This window comes from Sciurus carolinensis, chromosome X, assembly GCF_902686445.1.
Source record: "Sciurus carolinensis chromosome X, mSciCar1.2, whole genome shotgun sequence".
NCBI classification, from domain to species: domain Eukaryota; kingdom Metazoa; phylum Chordata; class Mammalia; order Rodentia; family Sciuridae; genus Sciurus; species Sciurus carolinensis.
The window spans coordinates 26,064,812-26,083,336 of record NC_062232.1 but is presented as its reverse complement, the minus strand read 5'-3'; the positions used below and the strand labels follow the sequence as shown (position 1 = coordinate 26,083,336).

General features: G+C 34.6%; 1 protein-coding gene across 4 annotated transcripts in view; it reads left to right on the top strand.

Annotated features, from left to right (window-relative positions):
- Positions 1 to 18,525, top strand: part of Dmd (dystrophin) — a 2,099,091-nt gene that overhangs the window by 721,642 nt on the left and 1,358,924 nt on the right. For all 4 annotated transcript variants that reach the window (XM_047536255.1, XM_047536256.1, XM_047536254.1 and 1 more), the window contains exons 20-21: positions 5,436 to 5,677; positions 11,730 to 11,910. In XM_047536255.1, coding sequence (XP_047392211.1) covers positions 5,436 to 5,677; positions 11,730 to 11,910 — 423 coding nt within the window. The remainder of the gene's footprint in view (positions 1 to 5,435; positions 5,678 to 11,729; positions 11,911 to 18,525) is intronic.

Sequence of the window (18,525 nt, the reverse complement as noted above, 5' to 3'; positions counted from 1 at the left end):
TTAGTTAACGTGTCATTAGTCCCAACATATCCCCCTTTTTTGTTTTATATCAAGGGCGTGTCTGTCTTAGGTTGCTCCTGGGAGGGTCTTACCCATCATGGAACATCACCCTAGCAGTTTGGGGGTCCACCTTACTCAAAGGTGTGCCTGTCTTAGGTCATCCTTCTCTGAGGATCTTACCTGTCATTGACTACCATCTTAGCACTTCAGACGGGCCCCTCAGGAGGAGCAGGGCTTAAGGGAGAGACACTTAGACCCCAGTGTCCTGATACGAGTGATCCCTGATCCTATAGGGCTCCCAATCATCATTATGAAGGGCGGTATAATGCTGTTGGACCACCGTGAGCTGCACAGACTTAGCCTGACTTTTCAGGAAATGGATAAGCTTATTGATTATGCAAGGCCCAAAGGTGAACACAAGGATAATGGTGATTAGTGGTCCCCTAAGCAGGAGGAGGTAGGGGAGCCACCCATGTAACCCAGTCCAGAGGAAATTAGAGTGGAGCTCACTCCTATGATGTTCCAGATCTTCTTGTAGGTTTTTGATCTTATCTTGTACAATGCCAGAGCAGTTGGTGTAGAAACAGCACTTCTCACCAAGGAACAGGCAAAGTCTTCCTTCCTTCGCTCTTAGCAGATCCAAACCACGACGATTTTGCAGGACAACAGAGGCCAAGGAATCAAGTTGAGTCTGTAGATCTAAGATGGTAGAGCTGCAAAGTGCAATGTTAGGAGCTCTGTGTAGCTCTCAAGAAAGTCCACGTCCAAAGTCATGAGGTCAGAGACCCCAATCTCAATCACTGCTGTCCCATTTTTGCTACTGCGCATAACACTCTTTCTTAAATGTCATTTTAAGCAGTTTACATATATTGACTCCTGAGTCTACATAAACATTAGTTAACACAATTTAACATTATATCTAAAACATGAATTGAAGAAAGGCTGAGAGCGCTTTTAACTTTCCTTTTGTGTGGCAAAGTGGCAAAATGTTTTCATGTTTCACAATATTAACCTTTGAACAAATCACGCTCTAACTTTTAGAAATATATTTACACTTAAAATTTTTATCTCGGTGTAAAAAGTAACAAATTTTACATATACCCTATTGATAACAGGTCCTATAATAGAACATTAAATGACAGAAATAAATCCCCAATAAAATTTACTCTCTATAATTACCATTAGAGACAAGTTTAATCTGGAGAAGAGCAGCTTGATAAATTCCCTGCTTCAAAAACTTGTATACCTGGAAAATATGAACACATTTAATATACAAAGAGTGACCATTTCACAATTACCTTGACACTTTTATATTACTAAATTTAGTTTTTTAAAGAAAAATTTAGACTCTAATGTAGTACAATACTCTAAGTTGTTTAATCATAATTGTATAAACCCCAATTTTTAAGACTAATTGTTCTAAAGAAGAAAACTTAATAGACACAAAGTTAAGAGTAAATTAGTGTTTCTAAGAAATCCTTGTTTTACTATATAGATTAAACTTGGTTTATATCAGAGCATTAGTATTTCACCTTAGGAAAAACCTTAACTAGCTTTAACTGTGTCACATACATACAACCAACTTAGTTACAAGCAAACTTGCTGAAATTTGCCCTTTACTTACACAGACTTTCTTAGCACTTATTTAGACCCTCATGTATTTCATCACATAAACACTTTTTTACCCAGAAAGATTTTGTTCTTCACTAAATATATTTCCATATCTAGAACCTTTTATTTTCTCTTTCCTATCTGTTGACCCCTTTTTGTTCACATTCTGAAACAACTCTTAAGAAATGTCTTAATTTATATAAATTACTCCATTTTAATAAGATTAAATATTTTGTTATTTATAGTACTCTAATTGAAACACAGTTGAAACCTTTGTAACCCTTTGTATGTAGAATTGTACCTGTTAGGACATAACTCTTAGTAACCTTGTTTTCAGTGACACAAAGCAATTTTAAACCCTTTCAATTTACCAACCTATGAAAACACCAACAATGTTCAAGTATGTTACCCCATGGAATTCAAGGAGCCAAGACCACTCGATGTTATTTAACAATCAGCATCCTAACTTTGTAAATTAATCAGATGTCTCTACAAACACATTTGAGTAATCCCATACATGTTAACTCCAATTCACTTATTCTGTAAAATCCAAGATATCAGACAAGTGTCCTGAACAGTATTTGCCATCTCTCTCCTATTGAAGAAAAGTCCCAGAAACAATTGATATTAGACATTCTATTAACATCAATATTTTATTAGCTTGACCACCTAGAGACTTGCGAGTTATTTTCAAAGACATTTTACTCTTATTAGTTTACCCAATTTAAATTGAACCTTTTTAAATCACGTGAATTAAAAATATCTGGATCCATTTTTAAATTTTAATTTTAGGAGCGCTCAGTTTTGATACAGACAAAACATCACATCAGACAGCACGACATACAAATAACACAAAATCAAAGGCCTTGTAACTTTATAGGTGAATCTCCATTGCAATGTAACAGATGTTCAAAACTCTAGTTGAATAAAACAATAGAACTGATCAAAAAGTCATGAGCTCAAAAAAAATGTAGAATTCAAAAAAAAAAAAAAAAAACAAGAGTCCTGGAAAAATAATATGGCCATTAATTACTTTAGTAAAGCACCATAAAATTTACTTTTGCTGGAGTTCAGGTAAGACTCTTTTTGCCTTTTTTTTTTTTCTTCCTTGAGTTTGAGACAGGTCTCCTACTGAGGCTTCAGGCCTTCTCTATTTACATTTCAATGTAAGCCTTGACTGAGATTTGGATCTGAAAGGGGTTAAAATGTTCTAGTAGAAACTTGATGCCTAGGGCATTTTAACCATTTTTCCTGGTTCAGTTCAGGTTTGGTCCCAGAAAATTGTGAAGCAATTATCTCCCACTACTTGTGGGGAATGGGGCTACTATATCATACTCCTTACTAGGACATGCCACTGATGTTTAGGCTGGTTACTCCCTCCACACCGGCAATGTGGGACCTTGTGGCAGGAGGACTAGGTGGGTTGGGCCGGGGAATGGAAGCAGAAACAGTTGAGCTGAAGTTGGAGGAGGAGGAGGAATTAAGATGGGGAGAAGAAGGAGGTGTTCGAGTTTGCAGGAAGAGCATAGAAGCACAAGAAAGAAGAGACTTGAAGATAAGGAATCCCTTTCCATCTGCCTGCTCGCTTACGGAAGCTGTGTGCCAATATCTTTGGTAGCCACAATGCACCTTCCCATGGAGCTATCTTTCATCCCTGCACAAGCCAATTTGTGATCGGTAGTCATTCCTTCCCAAACTAATGTTTTAGCATTTACCCGGAAGGCCATACAGGGAGGGGGGAGGTTAGAGTCAGTGAGTTCTCTCCCAGTATCATAAAATAGCCGCCTGGAAGATATCCCACCATCCGGAGGCAGCGACTCTTTGGGGGGAAACTTGGAGCCCCATTTGGGAGGAAACTTGGAGCCCCATTTGGGAGGTCCTGGAGAGAAGCAGGCCTTAAGGGTGGATAATGTAGGGCAGACTCCCAATGGGGGACCCTCCCCTAAATTGATTTCCCTCTTCCTAACAAGTTGTTCTACACGATCCCAAGGGGACCAGTCAAAAAGATTAGCGGCAGGAAGCCAAGGGGCCACCCGAGTAAAGGTGTCCCAGACTTTTTCCGCCTGTGTATCAGGCCACTCAAGGCCCCTACTCTTCAGCATGAGTCTAAGAGCTGAGAGTGCAGGGTCACCATGTGTGGTGTGTGTTTGCCCCATCTTTTCAGGGATGCCCTAACCTCGGAACTCACTTGGCCTGATCTGCAGGTACTTTCGGTTTCGAAGCTGCCTCTTTGCTTTGGCTGTGGATCAGCCTTGAGGGGTCCCACGTTGGGTGCCAGATGTCGGGGTCTTAAGCCCCCTTGCTCTTCTCGACCAGTGACAAGGGAAGGGGACACTCCCCAACAAGGTCAGACCAGGATAGGTAGGGCCTACTGACCGCCCGCTCCCAGCCCTCCGGGCGGAGGACAATCAGACATGTCAGGGAGACCACTTACAGCAGGTACTCGTTTATTGAGGAAGCCACACAGCTTTTATGTAGGATTGGGGGTAGGCAGGAACCAATCAGCTAAAAGGTCAGCAAGGCATGGGGGGGGTTCACGCAGGCAAGAGTCCCATAGGACTATATGGCAAGCACGAGCTGATCACATTCGCGGAACTGTTGTTAACCGATCCCTGATGGTGGTCCGATTTATTGTCATTAACTATTGAAACCGCCTTTGAGACCTTGATCTTGCTCACTCGCCAGGGAGTAAGGAGACAGCCTGAGTTAGTTAATGTGTCATTAGTCCCAACAGTGGGACTGTAAATTGGTCAACCACTGTGGAAAGCAGTGTGGAGATTTCTCAGAAAACTTAGCTTGGAATCACCATTTAACTCAGTTGTCCCACTCCTTGGCATACAGCCAAAGGACTTAAAAAAAAAAGGCATGCTACAGTGAGGTAGCCACTTCAATGGTTACAGAAGCTCAATTCACAATAGCCAAGCTATTATATATATATATATATATATATATATATATATATATAATGGAATGTTACACAGCCATAAAGAAGAATGAAATTATGGCAATTGCTGGTAAATGGATGGAACTGGAGAATATCATGCTAAGTGAAATAAGCCAGACCCCACAAAACCAAAGGCAGAATGTTCTGATATGTTGATGATAACCCACAACAACGGAGGGGAAGATTAAAAGTTTATTGGGCTAGACAAAGGGGAATGAAGGGAAGGGAGAGGGGATGGTATAGGAAAGACAGTAGAATGAATTGGACATAGCTTTCTTAATCTTATATATAAATACACAACCATTATAACTCCACATCATGTATAAGCACAATAATGTGATCATAATTGGGACAAATTATAGTTATTCTATGTATGTATAATATTTCAAAATATGTTCTACTGTCATGTAAAAAATTTTAAAAAAATACAAATAATATATCAATTCATTCCCAATCTCATTTCTAAATATACAAATGTAACTCAATTTTATAAAATATGTAAATGTAAAAAATATATGTAAAAAATATTTAACATTTACTTGTAATTATCAAAATATTTGATTTATCCATTATCGACATTTCACCTCCCCCATCAGGGTTTGGATCACTTAATTTTTACTTAAATATATTCTACTCTTGTATATTGTATGTCACCTCATTGATTAAGACATTCACATAATTTGATAATGTACAACTTATTAATTCCAATGGATAATCAGAAGTCATCTTCATACTTTTAGATCTATATCAATAAATAAATGATTTTGTTTGAAATCATTCATATGATGGATGCTTGTACAGTAGAAACATATTGGCTCTCAGATCATTTCTTTCAGTCTGTGGCTTAAGGGGATATATTTAAATTTCTTTTTCTTTCTAGAGGGTGTTAATGCTGACAGCATCAAACAAGCCTCAGAACAACTGAACAGCCGGTGGATAGAGTTCTGCCAGTTGCTAAGTGAGAGACTTAACTGGCTGGAGTATCAGAACAACATCATCACTTTTTATAATCAGTTGCAACAATTGGAGCAGATGACAACTACTGCTGAAAATTGGTTGAAAACCCAACCCACCACCACATCTGAGCCAACAGCAATTAAAAGCCAGTTAAAAATCTGTAAGGTAAGAATCTGTTTCCTCATTCCATTTGGAGCATGATCAGTAGAGTCGTTTTTAGGTAATTTCTAAGAGGTAAATAGAATAGTATTTAGTAAGGATATTTTCCCCTTCTATGGATTTAGCTAAGCACAGTAAAGATCCAAATATAAGAACAGAAAATCATTTTAAATAAACAGTGTATGGATGCTGCAATCCTGAAAGTATATTCAAAGATATTCATGACTGATGTTGTCACTATGCAAAAGGGTCAGGCACTTAGTGTGGAACATATCTCCTCAAAAACAAAAAAAGACCCATACTTTGGAGTCCTTTCCTTGCTAGGAACAAAATCCAGTCATGTGCTGTAAAAGTGGAATCTATACAAATAGCTACAAACACAGGTCAACAACAGACTGATAATGCAGTACAATTGGATACATAAGGAAAATCTTTAAAGGTCTACTTAAATTATGATAATTTAAGATTTTATTACAAAAAGAGATGCTACAAATGTGTTTGAAGTATACAGGAACCTCAAGGGAGAGTGCAGTCATCAAGCAGCAGAGTTGTTACCACTCTTAAGCCAGAAAAAAGGAGGGAGAGATGTCATAGAAATGCAAAAAGAGTAAGTTAGATTCCCATAGTAAAATCAGGATTAAGATCTAGCCTAAACCATCCTGAAGGAAATGGAGCCATTAAAATAAACTACTTTACTTTTCTACCTACCTTCAGAACAGGGCTTCACATTGATTAACCTTAATCAGAAGTCAAAGTCAGGGGGCTGTAATCTGTAAATACCTGTCTCTTAGGTCACAGAAGGGTGGAAGGTAGATTGGAAGGGGCAAATAAGATGTAACTAGCACAAATGGGTTTGGGAAAGAGATTAAAGGCCATATTTGCAATCATATAAAAACTAGAGATCTATAGTAATGAATATAGCTTGAACACTTCCCATGATTAATGTGAACTGTGTACTTTTCCTGGGAAATGGGACATTGATTAAAAGATGGATTGAAAGGTTTCCAGGATGAACCATTAATGATTGAGATGAATGTTTTTAATATAAATGGAGGTTACTTTGCATAATCTAAAAGAATGGCTTGAATAATAGGTGACTGAAGATGGACGGGTGACAGTGTCAGTCTTGTGAAAATACTGAACCTAGAAAGTAGCAGTGAGCTCAAAGTTACTTTTAAAGGGGGGAAAAACGGAAGGGCTTGATGTTTTTTCTCTAAATATTAGACTTACAGTTATACAAGGAAGTAAATAATCTCAGTAAGTATGTTTTTGTATAAAGAATATACTACAAAAGGCATTTAGCTTACTAGGCAAATATATAAACTAGGAAATTTCTATATTTGCATGCCTTTTATAGTTTAGTAATAGAATCCTTGGTTTTCCCCCCGCCCCGTGAATTGGAGGACTAATTCACATACATTATTTCTTACAACAAAATGCAATGATATTATGTTAACCTGATTCTTGAGACTCAGATATAGAATTTAGAATTAATATCCCCAAAATATATTCATCCTTAAAATATATATTCAGTATCCTTAACAAGAATAATGCTAAGTATGTTAGCTGCCTTGGATTGCCATGAGAAAAAAACTAACTGGTTGGTTTCAGCAATATAGACTCCAAGATCAAGTGTGGTGGAGTTGAAAATTCTGTCAAGAGCTCACTTACTGGCATGTACAGGGCTGCTGCTTACTGTATCCTCATGTGATATGGAAGGAGAGAGAGGGAGGGAGGGAAAGTAAAGGTGAGAGAGAGAGAGAGAGAGAGAGAGAGAGAGAGAGAGAGAGAGAGAGAGAGAGAGAAACAGAAAGAAAGAGGAAGATTGATTTCACAAAGCCTCCAATCCTATAGGATTAGGATTCCACCCTGATGATTCCACCCTGAAGACCTCTTTAAACCTCAATTACCTCCTAAAAGCCATCTTTCCAAGTGGGGCCTCATGGAAGATTAAGGTTACAACATACAAGAAACATAGTTCAGTTCATAGCACTAGGTCTTGGAGAATAAGAGAGTGAACATCCATTGACCTTGGCTTCATTATATGTACATAGAGTAGAAGACAGATACATTAAGCAAATGAATACATAAAGTGATATGAAATTACCTCTGGGACAAATGCTTTAGCCAAAGGTAAAAGTTTTGGGAGAATGTCTAACAGGGAAAACCTGACCTAGATGCAACTACCAAGGGCAGCTTCATTGATGGAGATATATTTTAGTTGAAACATTTATGATGAGTTAGCATTAAGTAAGAGACCAGTGCAGCAAAATACCAGTCAGAAGGAACATAATGGGATTCTGGTGTGGTGGCACATGGCTGTAATTCCAGCTATCTGGAAGGCTGGAGCAAGAATATCAAAAGTTCAAGGTCAGGCCTGGGCAGCTGAGTGAATTACTCTGTCTCAAAATAAAAACAAAAACAAACACAAAAGCAAACACAAACAAACAAACAAGAGTTGGTTATGTAGCTAAGTGGTAAAGAGTCCCTGAGTTCAATCCCCAGTATTCCAAAAGATAAAATAAAAACAAGAAGGAACATGGTGGGAGGGTACATTGAAGACCAAGCAAATAAATGAAGATCTTTGTGAATGTGGAGCTGAGGAGTAAGCAGGGAAATAAAATGAACAATGAAGGTGAAAAGGAAGATGTATAGAAACAAAGCAATAATTTCAGGGGCATGCTAGACTCTTGATCTTAATCTGAGGAGCAAAGTGAAATCCCTGATAGGTGTATTAACATCCTGTTAAGGTTAATGGAATCATCCAAAATGCATCCACCACAAAGCTGCAGCTTGTGTTAACACGATCCTAATTCTCTTAATCAACCCTTATTCTTTCTCTCTGACCTTTTGGTTCCTATTAATTTTATAAATCAGTTTAAGTCAAATAATTAGCAGATAAACTTAATATAATTCATTCAATAGATGAAATTATACTATTTGACTATGACTAATGATAGGTAAATAAATTACTTCATCCTATTTGTTAATTCTTTCCTTTTTTTTTTTTTGATACTTAGGATTGAACCCAGGGGTGCTTAACCACTGAGTCACATTCCCAGTCCTTTTCGTATTTTATTTAGAGACAGGGTCTCACTGAGTTGCTTAGGACCTAAGTTACTGAGGCTAGTTTTGAACTTGCAATCCTCCTGTCTCAGCTTCCAGGCCACTGGGATTACAGGCATGTAATTTTTTGGGGAGAAGTTTCTATAGTAGAGTGAAGATATAGTTTATAATCTAATGCTCAGCACATCTGGTTCTTAATACACTGGAGATTAGAAAACCTTTTGAGAAAGAAGGAATCCATGACCCTTTCCTGAGAAAAGTAAAAAAAATTTTCATCAGATAAGCATATAATTCCAATGGATAAACATACTCAGGAAAGATCCCTTACTCTGGAGGGAAGACCACACCAAGACCTTTTATAGAAACAGTGGCTAATTGTTAACATATTTTAAATGTTGAATACTTCAGTTCAAAACAATTTCTCCTACAATTTAACCTCAGAATTTTAAGTCTCAACTGAGTATTTGCACAAATGTTTTATTGGTTTCAAAGTTAACTTTGTTTTGTGCAACACACTTGATTGTACTTTAGGATTTCTAGGGCCCGCTGAATGGGAAAAATGACTGCCCTCCATCTGGCCTAATGTAAATCAGGTTCTTAAATGTTCACAGCAGATGCCAATGCTGCCATTTGTAAGTCTGGTATACAAAGTGTATCGTGTGAAGAAAAACACAGAATGTCACCCTTTATCTCTTTAATATTCATTATCTATGGATATGTGCTAATCTTCTAGTACTTGGGAGGCTCAGAAATGGTTTCGTTTGTTTGTTATTTCCACAATCCCACAATGCTGGGGACTCAAACCCGGGCCTCCAGCATGGGAATCAGGCACTCTACATGATGTGCTATATCTCCAGCGCTAATCTTCTAGTACTTGATGAAAGGATTTGTATTTGAATGAGTAAAGACCCTATGGGTTACCTCCCAATTTGTCTAAATATCCTCATTATTCACCTACCCCAAAACTTCCACTGTTAGAAATTAGCCATAAAGAATGATAAAATTATGGCATTTGCAGGCAAATGGATGAAACTGGAGAATATCATGCTAAGTGAGATAAGCCAATCTCAAGAAACCAATGGACGAATGATATCGCTAATAAGTGGATGATGACACATAATGGGGGGTGGGAGGGGTTAGTGTTAGGGTTAGAGTTAGGGTTAGGGAGGGGGGCAAGAATGGAGGAAGGAAAGACTGTATAGAGGGAAAAGAGGGGTGGGAGGGGTGGGGGGAAGGGAAAAAAATAACAGAATGAATCAAACAACATTACCCTATGTAAATTTATGATTACACAAATGGTATGCCTTTACGCCATGTACAAACAGAGAAACATCATATATCCCATTTGTTTACAATAAAAAAAAGAAAAAAAAAAGAAATTAGCCTATCCTAATCAACTCATATAACAACCTACTAACATTCCTTTGAAAGTTATCTTAGTATCTTCTAAAATATGGAACAAGTAGATTTGACCCTTATGTAGTCTTGCTGCCACAAAAGAATTTAATTAATAAATTCATCTCTATCATCCCAAGACAAATGACTCTCTCCAAAATAATATGCATGCATCCAAAATTAACAATTGATTTTATTTTTCCTTTTCTCTGTGATTACCAGGAAGCTCAGATTCAAATTTAGTTCATAATTGCTGTAATTCTCTTAATTTTCCCCTTGTTGTAATTGGCTCATGTTCCAATTTTTAATTTTAATTATCCTGGTTTTTAACATATTAAATGGTAAACAATTCCCAAGTGCTTTTTTCTAAAGGTAGCATAGGTTTGAATTACAAGTAAGCAACCATGGTGATATTTTTAAAAGAACATTTCAAAATTTCTGTTTGTGTTGAAATTATGTAAGTATCAAATACAAACTAACTGCAGTTTCACTGAAAACAAGGATACAAAACATTTATGTAGAGAAAAACACTGTCCAAAACAAATACAATGCAAGATGCAAACCATATATATAATTCTAAATGATGTAGAAACTATATTTGCAGATAAATGAATTTCATGCCTTTTATTTAACCTGACTTATCAGAAATTATTATTTCAAGGTTTAGTCAATATTTTTAAATGTTAGTATCTTTTGTGTTCTTAATTTTTCATTCTCAATATTCAAAATGCAGTGTAAATTTTAAAATCTTAATATGTCTAAATATTGAAAAGTCATATTTCTGGTGTTCAGTAGCCACATACTGCTTGTGACTACTGTATTGGACAACACATCACTGTCCATGTGTTTTACTATCTAAACCTGAGTAGTATCAAGAGTGAAAATGGGTGCTGTTAATAATCATATCAGGACAAGAAAACCTAGACAAATAATCACCATATTTGAATAAGTGGTAATTGCTTGTTTGGTCAGGACAAGCAATGAGGCTAAACAAAAGGTAGAAGCATATAGATATAAATATATGCAATAAATATATGTATCCATTTGCATATAAATATACCCAAATTATATATAATATATACAATATATATTATATAGACACATAATCTAATTATTTATGTATTTGTAATCTAATACAGTATGTATGTATATATAGAGAGAAAGGGGGTGCATGTAATTTATATTTATACACATGAAATAAAAAATATTGAATGAACTTAAAATTTGAAGCAAAGGCAAACAATTTTGAGATAAGAGGGGTGCATTCAAACAACTTGTTATGGAAAGCATTTAAGATCATTCATACTATTTTTCCACTGCCTGCATTCATGCCCATTAATGCTCTAAATGATATCATCTTGAATTTAAAGATCATTATATATGATGATAGAAACTGAGAAAAGAGTCATGGCATTCTTAAATTGATGTCCAGTAGTTGGGATTTCCCTAAAACATAATGGATGTTTTTTATCAAATGTTTTTTAAGGTTATTAAGTTAAGCTTGCCTTGCTGCCTTTTAACAACTTCCTTTGCAAAAAATGTAATGTATGTCAAGTAAAAGTGTTATTTACTTTTAATACTCTAAATCATGGTACAGGATGAAGTCAACCGGCTGTCAGCTCTTCAGCCTCAAATTGAGCGATTAAAAATTCAAAGCATAGCCCTGAAAGAGAAAGGACAAGGGCCAATGTTCCTGGACGCAGATTTTGTGGCCTTTACAAATCATTTTAACCAAGTCTTTGCTGATGTGCAGGCCAGAGAGAAAGAGCTACAAACAAGTAAGTAAAAATACTTTAAAGTAATAACTTGAAATTTTTCAAATTGGTTGTTTGTGTGGAAAACAGAAAATACTAACATCAAAGAGTAACTTCTGTTAATAGAACCATTCTCTCTACAATCTCTGTTAATAAGTAATAAAATAACTTATGTTAGAAAAGAGACTTATTTCTTCCCCCCATAATAATGTCATGACTGTGTTGAAAAGTAAATAAAACATGTTTTTATAGGTAGAACTTATCGTTGGTGGGTTGCAAATTTTAGAATCTAGCATTTTGAATACTGAAGAAAATAAAAGAGCAGTTGAGGCCCTGTGAGCAGTCTGTCATTAAATCAAGTTTGTTCTATGTATAAGGATATTCACATAGGCTTCTTTAATACTTCTATCAATTCACGTGAAGAGTAATATAGGTATAGCATATATATGTGTGGCAACTGAAACTCAGCTAAAGACAAATGATACTTCGGGCTATATTTTACTTTTGGGTCACTATAATTTCATAAATTCCCTTTTTCTCCTTTGGTGACAAACTAAAAAAAATAAAAAACCAATTATGTAAATGCATACCATGTGACTAGCAAATTTTTCAAAATCTCTTTTATATTTCACTAATTTATTCTTAATATACCTAGTATCTGCTCTGAGATATCTCTATCCATCAATTTAAATTTTAAATCTCAATTTCCTTAGAGAGACATGCTTATTAACAGTTTTAAGCTACAGTAAGTGTTTTTAAGCTGCCACACACATACATACATATATGTTCATGTACACATACAAAGAATTATAGACTATATTTGGGGATTAAGGCCTAAAGATAAAATATTTTAAAAATCCATTCTCCACATTTTATAAGAAGCACAAGGATATTTGTTTGTTTTCTACTAAAATTTTAATTAGCTGGAAGACATGTTTTCCCATTGCTTTTCTTTGTAAATATTCAAATCATTTACTATATAATAACATTTCTAGAATTAATATGCCAAAAACATGAAGCTTTCCTCATTTCATAGCCTTTTAGTTTTAGAAAATGAAATGAACTACGTAAAGCAAAATATAAAACATTTTTTCTCTTACACTTTCAAAGAAGTTTGTGCTAAGGGATTTTGTTTTTTTCTGATAGGGAATTAAGTTGTAAAACTTTAAAATAATATCAGCTCCCTCTAGTGGATTTCAGTATATATCTTGCTTTGCTTCTATACAACCAAATTTTGAATCTCCTAAATTTTTATATAGTCTCATTTAACAATAATGTGTTTTATCTTGTGATAAAAATCCATAAACCTCCCTTAAAATCAAGAATGTTTTAGTGGGTATACTGTAACCAACAGACAAAAGAGCCTTTTTACTGGAAAATATTTTAATTGTCATATGCCTATTGAGTCTCAACTTGTTTAACAATAACTGAGATTTGTCTACAATACAAAATAAATATATAATAACACATGATGAATATTCATATACTCATCAATCTAGTCATTCATATCATCATCTGTTTTCCTTTTTCTACATACGTTGTGATTGTTTATGAAATTTCCAAAATTTTCCACTCTTTTCATTTCCAAATTATAGATCTTTCCTTCTATTTTATTTACTCAAACATTTGTAATGTTTCTATTCACCCTTTTGAAACTCTACCTTGATTGATTAATCCTTTTGTTAAATATAAAAATACATATAATAAATGAAAATTTTGCTGTATGTAATCACATGGCAGGTTCTTTTGTTAATTCATAAATACTTCAAATAATTGTACATGTATATGAGGTACTCACAAATTGGTACCATGGAGTACATCTCATTTCTTGTATTATTCCAAAGTACTTTGAACATATTAATTAATCAGCAGATGAGAGCTAACAAAGCCTCCTACGCATCTGCCCTTTTATTTCATTTTAAAATGTTTTTCTTTACTAACTTTTTCACAATGGAAAAAACCCTGACTTTAAATGGTAAAAGCAGTATAAGGAATTGTCGTTTATAAACTGGCAGAAGTGATATAAAAAATACAAATATAAAATACACCTTATTTTTATAATATGTCTTAGTCTATAAATAACCTTTTTGTAAATTATTTTACTTAGTCCTCAGAAAACAAAAAACCCTCGAGTTTATATTTTATTATCCCCGTTTCACACGTGAGCTCTTAGGACTTAAATAACTGAAAGAATGGAGATGGAATGGTATAAGAAATACATAGTGTATGTGAATGTTGATAACATTATTCATAATAGTCAACTAGCAAAACCAACCCAAATGCCCATCAACTGATAAATACATGAAGAAAATGAGTATATTCATGTAATGCAATATTATTCACTAACAAGAGTGAAGTACTGATTCATACCGCAACCTAGATAAATCTTGACAACATTGTCCTAAGAAGCCAGTCACAAAAGAGTATGTATTATAAGATTCCATTTATATGAAATGTCTACAATCTGTAGCGAAAAACAGATTAGTTGTTACCTAGAACAGGGAGACAGAGGACTTACAATTGTCTCCCAAAACAATTGCTAAAATACTTTTCTAATAACTACAAACCAGAAAGGCTATACTACACTTTAGATGAATATTAAAAATATTTAAAAACACAGAACCTAGTTTGTTATGAATAATCAATTAACAAAGAAGATATTCCCTTTCTCTAAATGGAAATGACATCTACAATGTGATTTGAGTTTATTTCAATAGTGAGGTCAAAATTGTCAAGAATATAATAGGGTTTTTGTTGGTTTGATTTGATTTTGACATTAGTTATGACAAAGCAAGTGTTTTCTTTGTTTTAAAATTTCAAAAGGACATTCTTTTGTTTTATCCCTGTATATTGCTGGCACAACACTCTCTTGCTCACTTACTCACTGATTAATATTTGGAACATCTCCTATGTGCCCAAAAAGTGCTGGGCATCAGGTACTAAGACAAAACCAAGATTAATGTTCATGTCCTACTGGAGCTTACTGAAAAAGAGTGAATAAAAATATCTAAATAATGTTATAGATTATAATCATTTTGGGGTCATATAATGATACTAGGGAGATTACATTTAAACCAATCCTGTGTAATATGTAGGTGCCAGATGTGTGATAAGTTGGAGAAAAGATATTAAGAGAAACAGAAACCAGGAAAAATGCCCAAAGTTAGTGAAGAAGGGCTTGGCATGTCCATGAGACAGAAAGGAAGATAGAAGGACTGTAACCTAGCAAATCACAGAAATATTAGGACAAGGTGAAGGTAGCATTTCTGAAGGCCCCCATGGTTACATGTAAAATTTATTTTATATTAAGAATAGCTGAAATTGCCAAAAGAATTTCCATTGAAGAAATTGGTCTTATTTGTATTCCTGAAAAAATTAGCCCCTAGCTTGTATATGAAGAAAAAAATGGAAAATGAGCCTAAGAGGAAGCAGGAAGATAGGTGAATATAATAGCCACACAAGTGAGAGTCCATTTCATGTTGAGCTAGAGTTGTGCTAGGTATGATAAAGAAAAATAGATGTAGTTCTTGAGGAAGTAATGATCTGGGGGAGTATGTTGGATGGATACTCTTACCCTGATTATAGGGAATAACTTTCCTCCTGTGAGGATGGTAGAAAAAATTAGGATATATAGCAAAAGTACTCTATGATCATAATTTCAAGTTCTGTGTTTAGTTGCTGCTATTCCATATTAAGACAATGAGATTGCAAATGAAAATGAAGATCAACTTGAATGAACTCTTCCAACTCCATGTTAGAAGACTGACTTAATTTGCTTTCTTAGAATTTGCATATTTTAACTTTGATATTTAATATGTCTAGGTAAATGCATCATTTATTGTATTAGACACATGCTCTGTTGATTTGCTTAATTCTGGAGACAATTAAGAAAAATGTATACAATTTTAAAAAACTGATTATAAATAGTACTTTTCTCATTCTATTTTATCAATTCATCCAATAGCAAGAATAACCTACATATTTACTTAAACTAATCATGTGCTTGCTATCATGAGATATAAGAATTACTCCTTGACCTCGCGAATCTTAGGAATACATGCTGACTGCTATGCTGGAATGTAAAATATAAAAAAGTGTCATCTTTAAAATTTAGCAGGATGTCTTGAAGATAGGATTGTAGAAAGAATAGGGATAATTTCAGACAAAAATTTTTAATGAGAAGTTCAACAAAAACACGAAACAAACAACTTGTACTGTAATAAATCACTATTGAGGAAGTTTACATTAATACAAGCTTGTTTAAAAGTTTGTGACAATATAAATTTAATTAAAAGGAAAATACATCAGTAATTCCAGAGGTGATTATTAGTGAAGGACCCATATTTTAGTGAATTTTTTACTTAAAAAATTATAGCAGATTTGGGGTGCAGTTTAGTGATGGGGTGCTTGTCCAGCATGTGCAAAGCCCTAAGTTCATCCCCCAGTACTGCAAATATATTTATGGTGATCTTAGATATGACAGTTATAAACCCATCTATATCTTCCTCATGCCAGACCTCATTTTGGGCCCTTTGTGAGAATGGAACAGCATGGGCTTTTCGCAGAATGAGTGACGCTCATACCATCCTTGATCATTACCATCCTTCGCATAAAACGTTAAATGGTATCTATAGGTTTTATACAATGCTATAGAAGAATAGTAGAAATTGTCATAAGAATATTTTGGATTATATAGAGGGAAATGAGAGGAAAAGGGATATGAAAAATCATGGAATGAGACAGACATCATTACCCTATATATGATTACACGAATGGTATGAATCTACATCATGCACAACCATAGATATGAAAAGTTGTACTCCATATGTGTACAGTGAATTAAAATGGTCTGTAAAAATTTTTTAAAAATTTGAGATGAAAGTTCTATTTATAAGTAATATAAGACTAAATGTTAAATCCTTTGGCCATATTGTTTATAGATCTAGGTTGGGTCAAATGGTGTCAATAGCACACTTGAGACCTTTTAAGATGGTAGAATATTAAATTGTATATGTTTATTGTCTTACTGCGTAAGTAAACTGCAACTTGGTCGAATTACTAATCTGTATTTCTATACAAAATGAAAAAAGTGAATTTCCCTATATGGACCTGTACTATTTCTGCTCCTAGGTTGGGATTACAATGACAACATCCACAAAATATCTCAATGACAGGGAGGAAGAGCTGCTCATATTAAATTTGCCTTTGGGGATATTGGCTTCCACACAAGATTTTTTTCTTTCTTTTTAATATGAAACAAAATTAAGAGTCTTTCAACGGAATTCTCAAGCATGTCTCTTTTCATATTTTTAGTTGTAGGTGAATGCAATACCTTTATTTACTTATCTTTTTATGTGGTGCAGAGGATCAAACCCAACGCCTCACAGGTGCATACGAGGCGAGTGCTCTACCACTGAGCCACAACCCCAGCCTTCCAGCATATCTCTTTAAATGAAACACACTGTTACAAATTTGTCAAAGAATTTTCTGAACATTTATAGGAATCCTTTCTGGCATTATTTAGTGTCGTTACATTCCCAGTAAGTATTACAATAACATCGTGACTTTTTTATGTTTGTAGATTATATATATTATGCTTTATGTGAATATACTATATTTGTTATTGTTTTCTACCTTGCTCCAGAAACTGTATTAAATAGATTGATTCCCAAACTAATCTTTGGAGAATTTGTTTCTTTAAAAACACCTTGGGGCTGGGGATATAACTCAGTTGGTAGAGTGCTTGCCTCATATGCATAAGGCCCTGCATTCAATCCCTAGCACCACAAAAAAAGCAAACAAACCCTCAGAACAATGCCCAACAGATTAGATTTTTCTCTCTGATCAATTTAAAGTAAGTGTGGTGCCAAATTTGGTTGAGGATTGCAATGTAAGGGGAATTGAAAAATGTGTATCTTGAGAAGGGCTTATCAATCTGAAGTGAATCCTGTGAAAGTCCTTTGTCAGGCTGTTTAACACAGATACATGCAGTGAAAATCAGATTAAATAGAAAACTAGTAACAAATCAGAGGATTCCATCCCTCTGTATGTTGCCCATCTTCAGTTCTCAAAATTAATGGAATGAAAATTACCAAGCCTCAGTTTTATTAGGTAAAAGAGAACACTGAATCAAAATTATGAATTCTGAATCATGATTATAATAAAATTATAACTTTATATTAAAAGCAATGCATATAATTCTGAGAAAGGTATTGACTCCCTAACAAGTTTGAATTTAACTCTGATAATTCCCGCTTACACATTAAAAATAACATATATAATGAATAATAAATTCTGTTAAAATGTAAATAATGACAAGATCATAAAAATATTACAAAAGAATAATAATTGTAATCACATTTATCATAGATGTGGATATCTACCTTTTTGTTACCCTACTAAATAACCTCTAAAACAGAGTTGGTATTCTGCTCAATAATTTAATCTTTGGAATGTGTAGCTCAGTTAACAACTATTTATTCATTATTTTCTGATGGCCTATGTCATCTCCATAGACTTTGGGAATCATTTTTTCTGCATTGTTTCCTTTCACAAGTTCTTCTGTCTTCTCTCAGAACAGAATGGAAAGTTGACTTAGTAATCAGTGGGGGACTTCATTGTCCTGCACTGGAATACAAA